This window comes from Lepeophtheirus salmonis, chromosome 3, assembly GCF_016086655.4.
Source record: "Lepeophtheirus salmonis chromosome 3, UVic_Lsal_1.4, whole genome shotgun sequence".
NCBI lineage: Eukaryota > Metazoa > Arthropoda > Copepoda > Siphonostomatoida > Caligidae > Lepeophtheirus > Lepeophtheirus salmonis.
Genome location: NC_052133.2, coordinates 36,093,374 through 36,108,462, shown reverse-complemented (window position 1 = coordinate 36,108,462; position 15,089 = coordinate 36,093,374). Strand labels below are relative to the sequence as shown.

Here is a 15,089-nt window from a genome sequence, read left to right as displayed (position 1 = left end):
ATGGATCTTCTTCCCTCGTCCCTTCCCTTCTTATATTATCCTTTATCAGACAATAGGTAGTGGTGTGCTACAAACTTTTGCTTTTCAAGTATTTCTGAGTTTCTAAAATACTCGAGTAATTACAAATCATACTCTTTACTCGTCCTCAAGATTAACAGAAATACAAGGTTATACCGTCCATAACGCGTGTACGACTGATGTTTGACTTCCAACATGCTTTCAATATTCACGTCATAATAATTGAGTGGTTGCGTGTTTTGTCAACATATGTTTTTCTTGCCCAGCAGTCAATAAAATATAAAATACATCAGATTGAAAATTCTAGCAAGCCCGATTACATGATGGTCTAATCTTGTATTTCTATTAGCCTTGATCGCCCTAACACTTCATTAACTGTCAAACAATCATTTTATTTAAATTAGATAAAAAAATTACATGGATCACTCTGAGTAAAGTATATACACATTTTTTTATGATCATCATTACTTTCGATTCAGATAATTAAATCTGCCAAATGCATATAAATGTAAAATTGTTTAAAATAAGTTTAGAAAAATTCAGTCTTCTCAAGTTATAATAAATTGCATTAAATGTTATTAGGGATGTATGGGTTGTTAAAAGATAGGTAGAAGTCCCTAATATATAATAAAAGTATTTAATGTGATATAGTTTCAAAATCCATTGAGACCATCTATCTCGCGATTGTTTGTTTTTTAAACCTTCAAGAAGTTTATTCCTTTTTGATCTGCAGGCATATATTATCGTAAGAGATTTTGATATTAAAGGGCTCAAGGGAAAGAGTGGACAATTACTACAATTCTTTTTTCCTCCTCTTTGCTGATTGGCTTAAAATTGTCAGCTGCCAACTGGTCTATTTTAAAGGTCTTGAAGGCATTTTATGTACTACTTTGTGAGCTTATTTTAATTATTTATGATAATTAGGCAATACTTATTAATTGCAATATATTTTTCATAATGGTAATGTGTGGTGCAGTGTATTGTAATAATAGATCAACTTCGACTAAAAAGTCTCCTGGCCTATCGCCCAAGAATATGTTTAATTTTCCAAACGACATCAATCGAAGGAAGTTGTGGAGCAATGCCATCAAATGTAGGAATTGGACTCCCGTCAAAAACTCAAGAGTTTACCAAGTGATATAATCAACTATTTTTTCCTATATGAGTTTTGTAAAAATTAAATTAATGGGTTGTTTTATAAGGATGTCACTGGGCTCCATATTTTAATTATTCATACTTAAATTATTCTATTTACGCTCACTTTGAAGAATCAATATTTCTGCGGAAGTCTCCAAAAAAGGACGGTGGTGTTTGGTACATAATGCAATTCATACTTTATTTGAATATTCTAAGATAAAAAACAACGAAAGCTCCCGTTTAACTGAAACAAAAAAAAAGTGGATGTATGCATGAAATTGTGCATCACAGGTATTGATTATTGACCATATAATTATAATTAATTACTTAAGTGTATTATTTCCTAAAAATATTATTTAAGTTTAGTAAAAAAAATCATTCAAGTATTTAATATTTAAAAAGTAAATTCCATTCTTTTTTAATATTATATTTATTTCAAAAAATTAAATTTTTAATTGAATTCTTTAATAAAGATATTAACACAAAGTATTAACAACTATTTTATAAAAAATAACCATTTTTAATCATATCAGTCGGTGGAATAGCTGTAGAATTAGACCTTATTTCTTTCCCTTATATTTTTGTTGTAGATGTTTTGTCTGTTTGCTCTTTCCCTTTGAATTCTTTATTTGATATTAACAACGATAACTTTAGTTATAAGCATGATAAAAGGCATTTTAAAAAGAGTTTTAGAATTTATTAACATTGGGCTTTAAAATATATTCACATAATGTATCCTTATCTTCAACACCAAGACCTAACAAAAGCTTTGAATCTTAAAAATAGCCAAAAAAATGTATGGCCTTTTTATGAAGGCCATGAGGCTAGCAAATAAAAAATAAGGCTGATTTGGAATCAAGAGATCAAATTCTATTAAATTGAGTATATACTGTTTTTGTAACAGTTTTACTGTTGAATAGTGAATTTTTCTGTGAAATCAGGGTTAGATAAAACAAATATAAATTACACTATACAACAAAATGAAGGTCTTGGAGCGCCCGTAGACCGAACCCGACATTTATTATTGCCATTTAAACCATAAAATACTAATATGACCATTAAAACTTTCAACAGATATCGGTTTGGCCTTTAAAACTTTAAAAAAAAAAAAAAAATTTAGGGCATAACTACGATTCAGTGAATATTTCGACATGAAAGAACTATATAGATGGAAATAAAAGTAAATATAAATTGATACAAACAATTTACATTTGAAAAATGAATTAATTATTAATTTATCTTGATTACTTAATTAATTTAAAAATGTATATAAGCACCAAAAAATGGAGTAAAATGAAGGACCTTACTTAGAAGCTAATATCTTTTTTATATTCTCTTCAAATGCTTTATATCCTACCAGAAGTTACAGAATAAACTTTATATTTCAATTTTTTTTTAAATGTCTTTAAAAAAGATAAATTTTTATTGATTTTTGGTTAATTTAGTTTTTAATATTTATTAAGATATTTAAATACATTAAGCTGGTCAGGTTGCGTGAATATATATTACAATAATATTCCAGGGCAAAAAATTGAATCGTTTATTATAATTTATAGTGATGTATTGCGGGCAAAACTCCTAAATCGGTAATCCAGTTCTATGATTTATGAAGTAAACGAAACAAGAGACCAAAAACTCGGCTCGCGTGTCTTAAATGCGAGTATTTACTCGTAACTCGTCAAAAATTATGTTTTCCCCCTTTTTCTTTTTTTGAGAATATTAAAACATGTTAATTCTCAAAACGTATTTTTTTATTTAGATTTAAAAAGTTTCGCATCCAAAAGAAGAAGAAAGCTACTTCATTCGAGCCGGTTAAGAATGGGAATCTAATTATTAATAATTAGAGAAGGGAAAAACATTTTTTTTAACGACAAATTTTCAATAATCCTAAAAAAATATGATTTTTCATCTGACGAATTTGTTAGAATGCAAAAAGTGTTAGGGAGTGTCAAGGGCGTCCCCAGGAGGGTGGGATGGAGGGACTATAGTCCTCTTAAATTAATGAATTTTTTTCTTTATCACCCGAAATTATCAGTTAGGCAAAAATTGTAACTTCAATAACCATGAATAATGAATATTGAAACGAGTAACGAATATACAAACCAGTAACGAGTATAGCTCGTAATTCATCAAGTGGTTTTTATAAGCTCAAACATACTCGAGCAGCAAAATTTAGCTCGCAGCATATCACTAATGATAAATATGGTCCTTCAGGCTTGTGAGGTATCAGGGGAAAAAATGCGATCAGAAATTCACTGCGATATAACGATCAGGATCGAGAACAAATTCTCGCTACTGGCACTACCGGGAAGCATGACATTGTATCTTTGATATACCTTTTTTAAACCTTCGGTAGGCCAAAATCATTTCCAGACTTTAAAAGTCATCACCCAGGTATCTTTCCACCTCCTGCTTCACCGTATCTATCTTTTTCGGACGTCCCTCCAGAAGGAACTGCTTTGCTTTTTCTTGAGTCTCCTCAGTAAGAAACATTACTTTAAATTGAATCAAAGACTTTGATGTATCAAGACCAAGACGAGACCAAAACCATAAAAAACAGTCTTGAGAACAGTCTCAAGACAAAAATCGGTTTTGTACAAATTAATTGTATCGCAATTTTTTTGAAATTTCTGTTGTGATATAAAGATCAGAACCGATTGCGATACTGCAATCAGCGATATAATATCGCAATTGGTTGCCTATAAGAAAAAATTGATCCACGATCCTCCTCCTCATTTCTCGGCCTTTCTGGATTCCTCTTATCATATAGTTTGTGTCAAGTAAAGTAGTCAAGACACACCACTTAAATTATTTTATACTGATAATAATTAATGTAATCTATTCAACCAAGAATGATAGTCGAATATAGTTTTTTAATCTGGTATCAATAAAATTTATAGGTATAATATATAAATTAAAAGTGTTATACTATACGATCAGGAGGACCGGTCTTAGATGGCCCAAATTCCAATCTGGATAGAGATAAGTATTAATAGCATAATAATACTTTATGGATTGACGTCAGTGCCATTATTAGCCGGTTTATACCTATGTTTTGAACTACGTATAATATTAATAGTGTACATGATATTGTCGGAGGATGACTTCATTAAAAGTTTAACAACTTATGAAGCTAATATACATAACACATGGGCTGAAAAATCCGGGGTTTATCAAAGAAAACACGTTTTGTTTTTTTCAAAATTGGTTTTCTTTTAATTATAATTTTATTCGTTTTATGGAGTCCACATAACACTTTTAAGCCATTGGCTATGGCTTAGCTTGAACACTATTTTTTCCAGTCAAGAAGCAGTGTAATATTAAAACACGAAATTGTTTTTGAGCACACTGAGCATAGAATTAATCTGGGCATTAGAGGGATAATTTTTCGATTAACAGTAAATTTTAAGCCCTTTTATATGTTAGTCTCATTTTGACAAACAATAATTGACTATTTTCCTTTATATTAATGAAAAAATGGTTTTCATTGTAATTAAACTTGATTATTTAGGCCCACAAAATGGGCGACATCTACAACACTGACGTCATGTGAGAACACTCTATTGTATATAAATAGCCAAGGGCAACATATTATTAAATTAAGAGAATCATAGTCTACAAAAATTATGCTATTATATTGCATTAATAACACGGCTAATGAGTGCAAAAATCAGATACCAAAATTGTTTCAGTAATGAGAGTATTTGAGTCTATCTATGAAATTAATGGATAAGTTCATGACGATGTAGGTTCCGAATTTATTATACAGTCCATACATAATCGTCCATCAATCACATTATCTGATTTTGATATTATTCAGTTAATTTGAAAAGAGTATGATTAATGATTGGAAGTACACTTGGCGGGAACACAGCTGTACAGCAATAGCTCTGAGAAAAATTGGCGAGCGAGGTTATCTAGGTTTTTAGGGGAGACCGAAATCGATTGGCTGTCACCAATTTCCTATTACTTCCTAAACTTATCCTATTGACAATTTCTGTAATAAATTATGATAAAATCGAGATTTTCTCATACTATGTACTCTTCTCACAGAGTAAGAGTAGGATTGGAGAGAACATGGAATCTGGATACTAGAATTAAGCAACTCATCGTTTTTCTTTATCTATATATATATATATATATAAAGCCAATTATTTCATTTCTTTAAGTTTAATTGATATCAGTGAAGGGATTATTTCTGATCTTAATGAATGGTAAATGTAAATATCAATTACATTAGTCATTTAAATATAAATCCCAAGGATCCCCGATTAATTGATATAAAATTTATATACTAGTGATAATATAATCCTATCGTGAGATCACGGGTATATTAGAAATGTTTTATTAAATGAATGTTCATCAATAAATAATTAAGATGCTTATTAGGATTAACACTTAACTATCTCCATTTCCTACGCCGGTCCCCCTTAATAGTGGTGTGAGTGCGAGTGACGTCATATAACCCAAAGGTGACGTCATCCAAATAGAATAATAATATGTGTGTACATAACATATTTTATTCTAAATACTAAATACTAATAGTGAGTTCAGAGTTGAGGTGAGCCTGAAGAGTGAAGTGGGATTGATTGAGTCCTTGGTTCATTGTTCATAGTGTATCTCGCTGCACGTTACAGAGTAAGAGGTGAGTAGTTGATTGGTAGAGAGAAGAGAAGGCGGGACTGAAGCCTGTCGAATGAGTGAAGAAGAAGAGGACGACAAGAGTAGGAAGATCCTTTCTCCGTGCGATGGGGAGATTACAGAGATCAAGGTACGAGTTGGGATGCCACTCTCCAAGGGAAAGCTCCTTGGGGTTATTTCCGGTACTTTGAAATTGAAGGCCAAAACGTCGGGACGTGTTTTAGGAGTGTTAGTGGAAAAAGGCTCCCGGGTGAAGAAGGGAGATGTCCTTTTCCAAGTGGCCGAAGGCTGTTCCCACCCGACAGTCATGAAAGACATGTGTGCAGAGTGCGGTGCGGATCTCAGAGAACTACAAAGCACACATACTCCAACTACACGGCCAGCTGCCAGTATTGCCATGGTCCATTCCATTCCTGAGCTTAAAGTCAACAGTGATGTAAGAACTGACTCTTCTTTCCATTCACTACTTCTACTTATTCATTCTCTTTTCATAGGAAGCTCAGAATCTAGGAAGAGAGGACGAGAAACGCTTATTGAAATATCGTAAATTGGCTCTACTTGTTGATTTAGACCAAACGCTCATACATACGACCAACGATAATATAGCACCCAATATGAAAGATGTCTATCATTTTCAACTTTATGGGCCCCAGTCCCCTTGGTATCATACTCGAATACGCCCTCGAACCATGGAATTCTTAGAGTCCATTTCAAAATATTATGAATTACACATATGTACCTTTGGAGCAAGAATGTATGCACATACCATTGCTGGATTCTTGGATCCTGATAGCAAGTACTTTTCCCATAGAATACTTTCACGAGATGAAAGCTTCAATAATCGATCCAAAACGGCTAACTTATCGTAATTACAGATATTCTCATTCTCATTTTCATCTTTAATAAATCCATATTTTATTGTAGGGCTCTTTTTCCTTGTGGGGATCACATGGTGTGTATTATCGATGATAGAGAAGATGTGTGGAATTATTCTCCAAATTTAATTCATGTGAAGCCTTACCATTTTTTCAAACACACTGGGGATATAAACGCACCTCCTGGATCTTCAGATGAAAAAATTGATAATAATAATAAAGTTTCTGATCAAAATACCTCTATTAAAGGTGTGTTGTTATTTTGAGTCAATCAAGATTTAATTGTCTCATTACATTGATTATTTATTTCTAATATAGAAACACCAAATGAAACTGACAAAGATGAGGAAGAAGTCCAAGTAGTAGACAAGGAAGTAAAAAAAGAAGACAAGGCTATCAAAAATATGGAAAGGAGAGAAAGCATTGATATGCCAGTTCTTGATGACAACACCAATGATGGAATAGTCAATAAAGATGACGCAGTATCCGTGGTGTCTGATGATTTGGAACTGTCTGACGAAGATAGCCTATCTTTCAAAGATTCAAAAATATTAAATGCTAAGGATGATAAAAAAACAGAAATTGAAGATCTGGATTCAGATGATGAAGACGAGCAAAAAAACATACCGTTTGAAGCAGTCTCTTCAAAGAAAAACGAAGACGATTTAATCGAAATTGAAGATCATGATGATTATCTCCATCATTTGGAAGATATACTTATTACAATACACAAGGCATACTACGATCTTTTTGATCAAATGGATAATAACAACGAAAGTCCTGATTTGAAAACGGTTGTTCCGTATGTAAAACGCAAGGTTCTTCAAGGTACAAGTCTCGTCTTTTCTGGAGTATTTCCTACGTCAGTTAAGTTGGAAACATCTAAAGCCTATATGGTTGCTAAGAGTTTGGGTGCTAAAGTGACAAATAAATTGGAAAATCCAGGAACAACACATTTAATCGCAGCCAAATATGGTACTGCCAAAGTCAATGAATCTCGTAAGATCAAAGGAATTCATATAGTTACACCTGATTGGCTTTGGAATTGCGCGGAAAGGTGGGAACGTTGCGAAGAAAAATTATTTCCTTTAAAGAAATCCGGAGGCCCACCAGTAACCCTACGTCCTCCTCCTCATTGCTCAGGGAGTCCCGACTTCCATATTGAAAAAGATTCCAAACTTCCAGAAGCTATGAATCCTTTTTTAGCATTTTCCAGTGAAGATCTTAAGGGTATGGACAAAGAAATAGACGATATTTTGTCTGGGGAAAGCTCATCCTCTTCATCCGAAGAAACTGAAAATGAGGTCTTAAGAAACCCTTCGCGGAAAAGAAAACGTAGTCAAGATGAAGATGACGCTTATGATCGTTTTAGGGCTGGTAAAACTCTACCTCAGGACTTTGACGTTGCTAGGCAAAGTGATGATAATGAGGATGAAGAAATTGAACAAAGCGAAGATGTAATTGACGAAGAAGAAGAGGAGGAAGAAGATGCAAATGAAGAAGACGATGACGCCAATTGGAACTCAATGGGTAAAGAATTGGAAAGAGAATTTCTCGGTGACGATGACAGCTTATTTAATCTATGAAATAGGTTCTTCTTTTCCCCATGCAATAAAAAAGTATTATGGATTTGTTGTTGAGTTAACTGTACATATAGACTGGAGCTTTATTTTTCTAGCTTCTCTCTGTATTGAATGGGTGTTAAACTATTACTTTTCCTAAAGGCTGTGTTCCGTCTCTCATGCTCTATAACTATTACTTAGTAAAGTACCATTACTATAGTCTTATATACAAACATAATATTAATATATTGTATATGAATTGGTACTTATTCATCATTATTATAATAAATAAACACGACTATTTTGAATATAAACATGTATTTCTTTTCTCACATTATACTATTATGTTGGCCCATATGTTATATGTCAATTGAGTGAGAACATTAAGAGATTTTAAAAACATCACAGGTTTTTAGCGCTAATAATAGAAAAATGCACGACTGTTTTCATCACTATTAATCATAATATCACAACTGAACTTATTATTTAGTTCCATTATTGAATAGGGTAGTTAGACTTATATCGTTTGTTTCTGTTTCATCTAAACTTAGGTTTTTATGACGAATTTTAGGTGGGATAAATGAAGGTAAATTTTTGATAATAACTTCTTTCTTAAATAGTTGAGCTTTATCTTTGCCCACAAATTGGTTAATGATCTTTTTAAACATATCTTTCTTGACGCGATCACTCACCTTGCCTACATCTTTTCCATTGATAGCTACCACTATTCTATCATCGAATCGTTTTAAATCTTCCTGATTACAACCAGGAACTTGAGAAAGTACACTAAGAACAGAGGGGTAGCCAGACCTCATCCATTCATATGCTTGGATTGCTAATTGTGTCAGAGCTATATTATTCATTTCATGTTGCCCGAGGGCATGGAATGCAGATAATATACTTATCATTATTTGTCTGGCACCGTCTTCATTCAACTTTTTCGAAAGGATTACATAAGGCAGTATTACTTTGATTAAATTGCATGCTCTGACAGAAGACAGTGAGTCATTCCAAACTAAGGCTCTGAGAAGAGTAACCAATAAACACTCTCTAAGGGTATCATAATCTAAAACAAGTTTTCCAAGTTCACTTAGAGCTGATTGGTCTTCTGTTGTGGGATTAACTACAACATCATTTCCATTTCCTGACATGAACAGAACTTTAACTGCATTTAAATAGTCTCTAGTGAGCTGGCGCAGAAAAACATCTTCTAATACTTCTTTAGAATCCTTTTCATTATCATTCACTGCATCGTCGTCGCTTATAACAATAGACTCAATGTACTTCCAACGTTCGGTGAGTCGAGTTAGCATATAAGGACAGAAATCTAAAAGTATAGGTCCAAGCACATCAGAAAACGAACTTTTTGAACATTTGTTGATGAAAGATTTCATGAACGTTTTTACAAGGCACCTTAAACGATAGTCAGGAACATTGTGGATTCCAGCAAATAAGTACGACTTTAATGCCTCTGTAAGTCCAGGTAAACGATAAAATTCTGATCCAAAACTAGAGCAACACTCATACAAAAAGTGAAATATATTTTCGTAAGTTTCATAAATAAAGCTTTTCATTTTATCACGGGAAGAGGTTTTCTTCTCTTTGAGACCAGTAGAACTGTCAACATTAGTTGATCCAGTTACTGTTAACTTTTCAGTATCTATCATTTCAAGAGTGCGAGAGTAGCCGTATTTTGAAATATTTTCTGGAGTCCATAATGAATTAATAACCCTTGCCAATGATAAAAACAAAGGCAACGCAGCATTGGCAACACTTGCCGCAGGATTACGCACATTAAATGAACCACTACCACAGGGTTCTTCATGTAAAATGAATCCACCCGAGTGACATTCATTTATATCTGAAGGTACTTTAGTCCTTCGGCAAACTGATAACAAGAATGTTGTGCAAAATGAAATTTTTGAGCGATTAACATAGTAAGGATCTTGAGCTAATTTATCAACTTTAACATCATTCACTTTTGTTAATCCAATGTATTCAACAAAAGTTTCAGCCGAAGATAAATTTTCTTGAAGACTTTTAAACTCTTCGAAAGGAAAAGCAGAAACATTTTCCACAAAATTTGCTTGTATTGAATAATTTTTAAACTCGTTAGACACCAAGACCAGTGCTTCAACAAGGCACGAGAACTCCATTTTGTTTATTTTTTCAGTCTCTCGAAGTGTTGCAATTGTGTCTTTAAGATGATCAAAAATTGGATGAAGAGTGCTCGCGAATTTAGTAGCGATTTTTACTAGAAGAGAGCAACCATGGCGTCTTAGTGTTTTAACAACTTGAGATATTTGATGTCCATTAGATGTTCCTCTTTCAGTAAACGTAATGCAGGAAAATATTTTGTTCATGATTATGGGTAGAAGGGTGGAATCGTGGGCAACCAAAACGAATGATGCACTCACACATGATAATAAATTTGATGAAAGAATAGGATCAGATGTCTCATATTCCAATATAGACTTAAGTAGATGCAAAGCTCGAGCAAGAATGGGTGATAAATTACTTTTGGATAATACAGGATCCAATATTAGACTAACTGCTTCTATTTGCAAGTACAAAGATTCGTTTAGGATTTGGCTTCTCAATAATGATGAAAGCCATTCTTCAATATGATCATAGACCAATGTAGGGGAATAATTACAACACACAAGTTTAACACCTTCAAGGATAATGATACGATATTTTCCAAAGAATGTTCCATATTCCTCTTCAGTTTCAAAATCTAAAATTGAAAAACCTTCATTTCTATATCCCAGTTTAACAGTCTTTTTAAGAACAATTTCAGCCCATTTAGGAACAAAATCTTTAAAAATATCATCCTTCAATATTTCTGTGTGCCTAAAGAACTTAATCCATAACTCGTTCACATAGAAATTAACAGTTAGGCTAGGATGGCGAGTAAAAAAAAGGATGGCATTCAAATAAACGTCAAAGTTTGAGGGTCTTTGAGTATGCTTTTCTATGATTGACCACAACCCACAGAGTTGATTACCCAGCTCGACAAGTATCAACACCATCTTCTTTAAGAATACATAGTGTACATCATCTGAAGATGATTTTTGTTCAGCAGCTTCTGTGGCAGAAAAAAGCTGAGTAATCATATCAGTTTCAAAGAAGGACAAAAATTGCAGACGGTCTTGATTCTTGACACATTTAATCGAGACAATATTGAGTAAACATTCTCCAGCATTGAGCTGTAAAGACTCGTCCATGAGAAGATGACAAAGACAGCGTATTAAGTACTTGTCGTTTGCCATTACATAGGATACAGGAACCCATTCGACAAATGCATTAAAGGTTCCTAGAGCAGCAGAGCAAACCTTGACTTGACGCTTTCTAGCTAAGATTTCGGTTGATTCCAGATAGGCCTTGTAATGACGTTCCAAGAGACTCATTAAAAAAGCAAAAATATCTCCTAGCTGTTGCGTAAGAGCTGTATAAATTTCTTTTCTTCGCTGAGTTTGTTCTAAATTTTGTAAAACGGCAATATCCTCAACCAGGCGAAGAATGACAAATAGACTGATCTCGGTACCAATTTCTGATACACAACACCCATTTAATTCAGCCAAAAGAGTAGGCCAATGTTGAGGCCACTCCCTTTTGATAATTTCCACAATGCAACGAGAGATTCCATCCTTAATATGGATAGGTTCACTCAGAACATCACCTGGAATTAGAGTTTTCAAAGTCATTTTTAAAAAGATGATGACATAAAACGAGAATTACCCATGGAACTTCGAATCATGTTCATCAAATTTTCCTTGAGAGACAATTTGACTTGGGGGTTGAAGTCATTCCAGCGGGACTTAATGGAATCCTCAAGGATCTTTAAACCGCAAATACGTACAACAAGAGACTTTGAAGTGTCGGATGCCAAAGCAAATCCACATTCCGCAGCAATGGGAGACCTATCTTTAAAGGATTCACATTCTTGATACGCTCTTAGTCGATCCTCTCTTGATGTTTTAGGATCTGTGACTAACTCAGCAGCTTGAGCAAGAGCCAAGCAAGCAGAACTCACGTCTTCATGAGACATCCTTCGAGAGGATGGCCGATGGGATGGATATCCTCAGATACTGAGAGCCGGTATGATTCAATACAAAAAATAGATAGCGATGAATTCAATTCAATCTCATAAATAATAAATGAAAAACTAGTGCCTTTTAATTCAATTGCTGGAGCTACTGTGTGTATTCCAGCTGCTAACTTCAATTGCTTCGTACGTTGATGACGTTTTCCTTAGTATAAATTATAAGTTATAATTCATAACTTACAATGAATAAATACTTCTCCAGTACGTAGAACTCGTTGTGACTTATCACTATCACTTATCACGAATATTAATCAGCAGCAATATTATTTACTTATTTATTCATACATTCATACCCTGCATTGAGCAAGCCACATCCTCACTAAGTCACGCAGTCTCGTATCACTTCTTTATATGTTAATATATATATATTTATATTAATATGTTATCTATCCAAACACCACATTCACGTTATCAAATATTTTACTAGCTGATCCTTTGCAATCCTATTCCTGATTCCATTGATAGCTCATCTGTGCTAGAAATTAATTGCTTTTCAGTCGTATTATAATTTATAAGATATACAAAGTCAGGCGAAGTTCCTACTTTTAAATATAAATTATTAAAAAAGAAAATTTCCTGAATATAATTACACATTTTTTAAATAATATCAAAAATGCAATGTTTTGAATGTCTCACTCAAAATTTTGCACACTTCTGATCTATAGAAAGATAAAATATTATTATAACCACTGCTACAATTGATTAAAATGGGCGGACAAGGTACGTAGTGTACGTTGGTTTTTAAGCGGGAACTGTCCATTGCTAATAACTAGCGCCAGTTTCAGTTGGAGCCTTTTTTTCACTCACTCAACTACTCATTATCTTGCTTTAATTCTATTAGTATCTCAGATTTTCATTTAAGTAGATTTGATTACTATATTGATTTATTAATATTTAATATAAATTATTTATAATTATTTGATATTGCGCTAAAAAGTGAATTCTACATAATTAATAGTAATCATGGATAGAGGAGGTGTTCTTATGCTAAATCCCAAATCCTCTCTTTTGGACGCGGATCTAACTCGAGTGTATTCCCACTTCAATGCTTCTTCCGTTCCTGTAGATCAAGAGGCTTGTTTTAAGAAGAATGAGAAAGTGGGTTCCATGGCTAAGAGTATGCTTAAGCACAGAATCCAGAGGTTTGTCTTCCTTCATCATCTCTTTCGATTTATGTAAATTGTTATTAATTATTATTACGTATTATTAATTTATTATAGTCTTACTGGAAAGAATATTGGTACTATTGAGAAGGAGTTGGGGATTCCAAGTCCCCCTGATGGACCGGGATTAGATGTGAGTAGTTTACGGAAACTGGCGCATTGGCTCATATTAGAGGCAAACGGATCCCTTGTCTCTAGTCCTGGAAAAAGAAGCCTCGCCAGGATGGATGAAGAAGATGAGATTACCTTTGATGAAGCACCTCCCACCAACAAAAGGACCAAGAAGCTAAGTCGGCGCTCTTGTATTAATGAAACCTTGAATTTAAGTGCAACTCCTAATAAAACGGCCTCTGGACCTAAAAGCAGAAGGAAAAGTATGGCTCCCGAAATTTTGGTAAATGAGAAGGTGGACTGTCGTCTTCAAGGAAATAAGCCTACTCAGGTAACATTGTACATATTCTCATAAATGAGGCTATGGTTGTTATACTTCTTTCTTATGTATGATTCTAAGGCTATGTTGGATATTGCTTCCAAGCGAATCGGAGTGAACAACAATAACAGCATGGCTCTATCTAAAAAATCTGTAAATGAACCCAAGCCACATAAGCCGAAAAATTCGTTTTCTGGAGCATTAACCTTGCCTAATGGTGCTCGAAATGAAGTTTATATTGTTCAGTCTTCTCCTTTTCGAATTAACCTGAACTCCCTGGTCGGTGAAATACCTTCATTTCCCGGAGCAGCATTATCTCTCATTCATACACCGGATGACTGGATGTCTCCAGAAATATATTTGGCCATCGAATCCGTCGTTAATATAAATTTGAGTAAAGGCCTAGATAAGTTCTTACTACTTATTAAGTGTGATGTTGATAATGCAGCATCCACTAAGGCTAGTTTAACAGCGCGTTTTACTGATCATGTTCAGCAATTATTTTTGCAATGTACTAATCCTTGTACTGATGATGGGAGTCCACCCCATCCTCACAAAATGAGGGAAACATGTACAACCTATTTCCTAGCTTATTTCTTCCCTGGATGTGATAAAGAAGGCTCTACTCTAAGACATAAAATGATGAGGAACGAGTCTATGACAAATTGTTTTATTGGAAAATCGGAAGAGGATATAGAAAATAAAGTAATAGATGCTTTTACTGAGCCTGGGGATTGGATCCTAGACTTGGCAGGAAAAGGTATTAGTGAAATAATTTTATCTGCTCAAAAGACGGGAAGATACGGCATTGTAATTGACGATGATGAAAGAATTCTCGAAGATCTTCAAGAGAAAGCTGTCAAAATTGCCAACTATCATGATAAAAATTTTAGGGATGTTGATGGAGACATTATTCATCTGAATTAGATTTAGTTATTCAAAAAAATGACTCAAAATTTGTTTATTTATTGAAAATTTGTGCGGTAACTAACTTATAACGAGACTATAATATCTTATCTTGTAACTGTTGCCTCTTATATTCTGTCAAATATATTTTTATATGCTCTTATTTCGAATAATTTTGAATTTAAAATTGATATAATTTTGCTAACTTCAATAATAAAACATTCTGCATACATAATTTTCAGCATCTTG

General features: G+C 33.6%; 3 protein-coding genes across 3 annotated transcripts; 2 read left to right on the top strand and 1 right to left on the bottom strand.

Moving 5' to 3' along the window:
- The first annotated feature begins 3,848 nt into the window (after positions 1-3,848).
- Fcp1 (RNA polymerase II subunit A C-terminal domain phosphatase Fcp1) lies at positions 3,849-8,547 on the top strand. Its single transcript, XM_040709143.2, has 4 exons — positions 3,849-6,232; positions 6,291-6,661; positions 6,721-6,920; positions 6,990-8,547. The coding sequence occupies exons 1-4, from the start codon at positions 5,852-5,854 to the stop codon at positions 8,255-8,257; spliced, it is 2,220 nt and encodes a 739-aa protein (XP_040565077.1). The 5' UTR covers positions 3,849-5,851; the 3' UTR covers positions 8,258-8,547.
- Ranbp21 (exportin-5-like protein Ranbp21) lies at positions 8,535-12,587 on the bottom strand. Its single transcript, XM_040709142.2, has 2 exons — positions 11,975-12,587; positions 8,535-11,915 (listed from the first exon to the last, which is right to left on the bottom strand). The coding sequence occupies exons 1-2, from the start codon at positions 12,282-12,284 to the stop codon at positions 8,716-8,718; spliced, it is 3,510 nt and encodes a 1,169-aa protein (XP_040565076.1). The 5' UTR covers positions 12,285-12,587; the 3' UTR covers positions 8,535-8,715.
- Positions 12,588-12,836: 249 nt separating this feature from the next.
- Positions 12,837-15,075, top strand: LOC121115006 (uncharacterized). The gene is made up of 4 exons (XM_040709144.2): positions 12,837-13,061; positions 13,300-13,483; positions 13,562-13,946; positions 14,016-15,075. The coding sequence occupies exons 1-4, from the start codon at positions 13,049-13,051 to the stop codon at positions 14,859-14,861; spliced, it is 1,428 nt and encodes a 475-aa protein (XP_040565078.1). The 5' UTR covers positions 12,837-13,048; the 3' UTR covers positions 14,862-15,075.
- Positions 15,076-15,089: the final 14 nt, after the last annotated feature.

What these genes read in the sequence shown, in the direction of transcription:
- Ranbp21 (XM_040709142.2), bottom strand. Translation starts at nt 12,284, where the DNA reads ATGTCTCATGAAGACGTGAGTTCTGCTTGCTTGGCTCTTGCTCAAGCT. An exon ending in CATGATTCGAAGTTCCATGG is followed by an intron (nt 11,916 to 11,974) that starts GTAATTCTCGTT and finishes CTCTAATTCCAG; the next exon opens with GTGATGTTCTGAGTGAACCT.
- LOC121115006 (XM_040709144.2), top strand. An exon ending in CTTAAGCACAGAATCCAGAG is followed by an intron (nt 13,484 to 13,561) that starts GTTTGTCTTCCT and finishes AATTTATTATAG; the next exon opens with TCTTACTGGAAAGAATATTG. An exon ending in AAGGAAATAAGCCTACTCAG is followed by an intron (nt 13,947 to 14,015) that starts GTAACATTGTAC and finishes TATGATTCTAAG; the next exon opens with GCTATGTTGGATATTGCTTC.
- Fcp1 (XM_040709143.2), top strand. Translation starts at nt 5,852, where the DNA reads ATGAGTGAAGAAGAAGAGGACGACAAGAGTAGGAAGATCCTTTCTCCG. An exon ending in AGCTTAAAGTCAACAGTGAT is followed by an intron (nt 6,233 to 6,290) that starts GTAAGAACTGAC and finishes CTCTTTTCATAG; the next exon opens with GAAGCTCAGAATCTAGGAAG. An exon ending in TCAAAATACCTCTATTAAAG is followed by an intron (nt 6,921 to 6,989) that starts GTGTGTTGTTAT and finishes TTTCTAATATAG; the next exon opens with AAACACCAAATGAAACTGAC.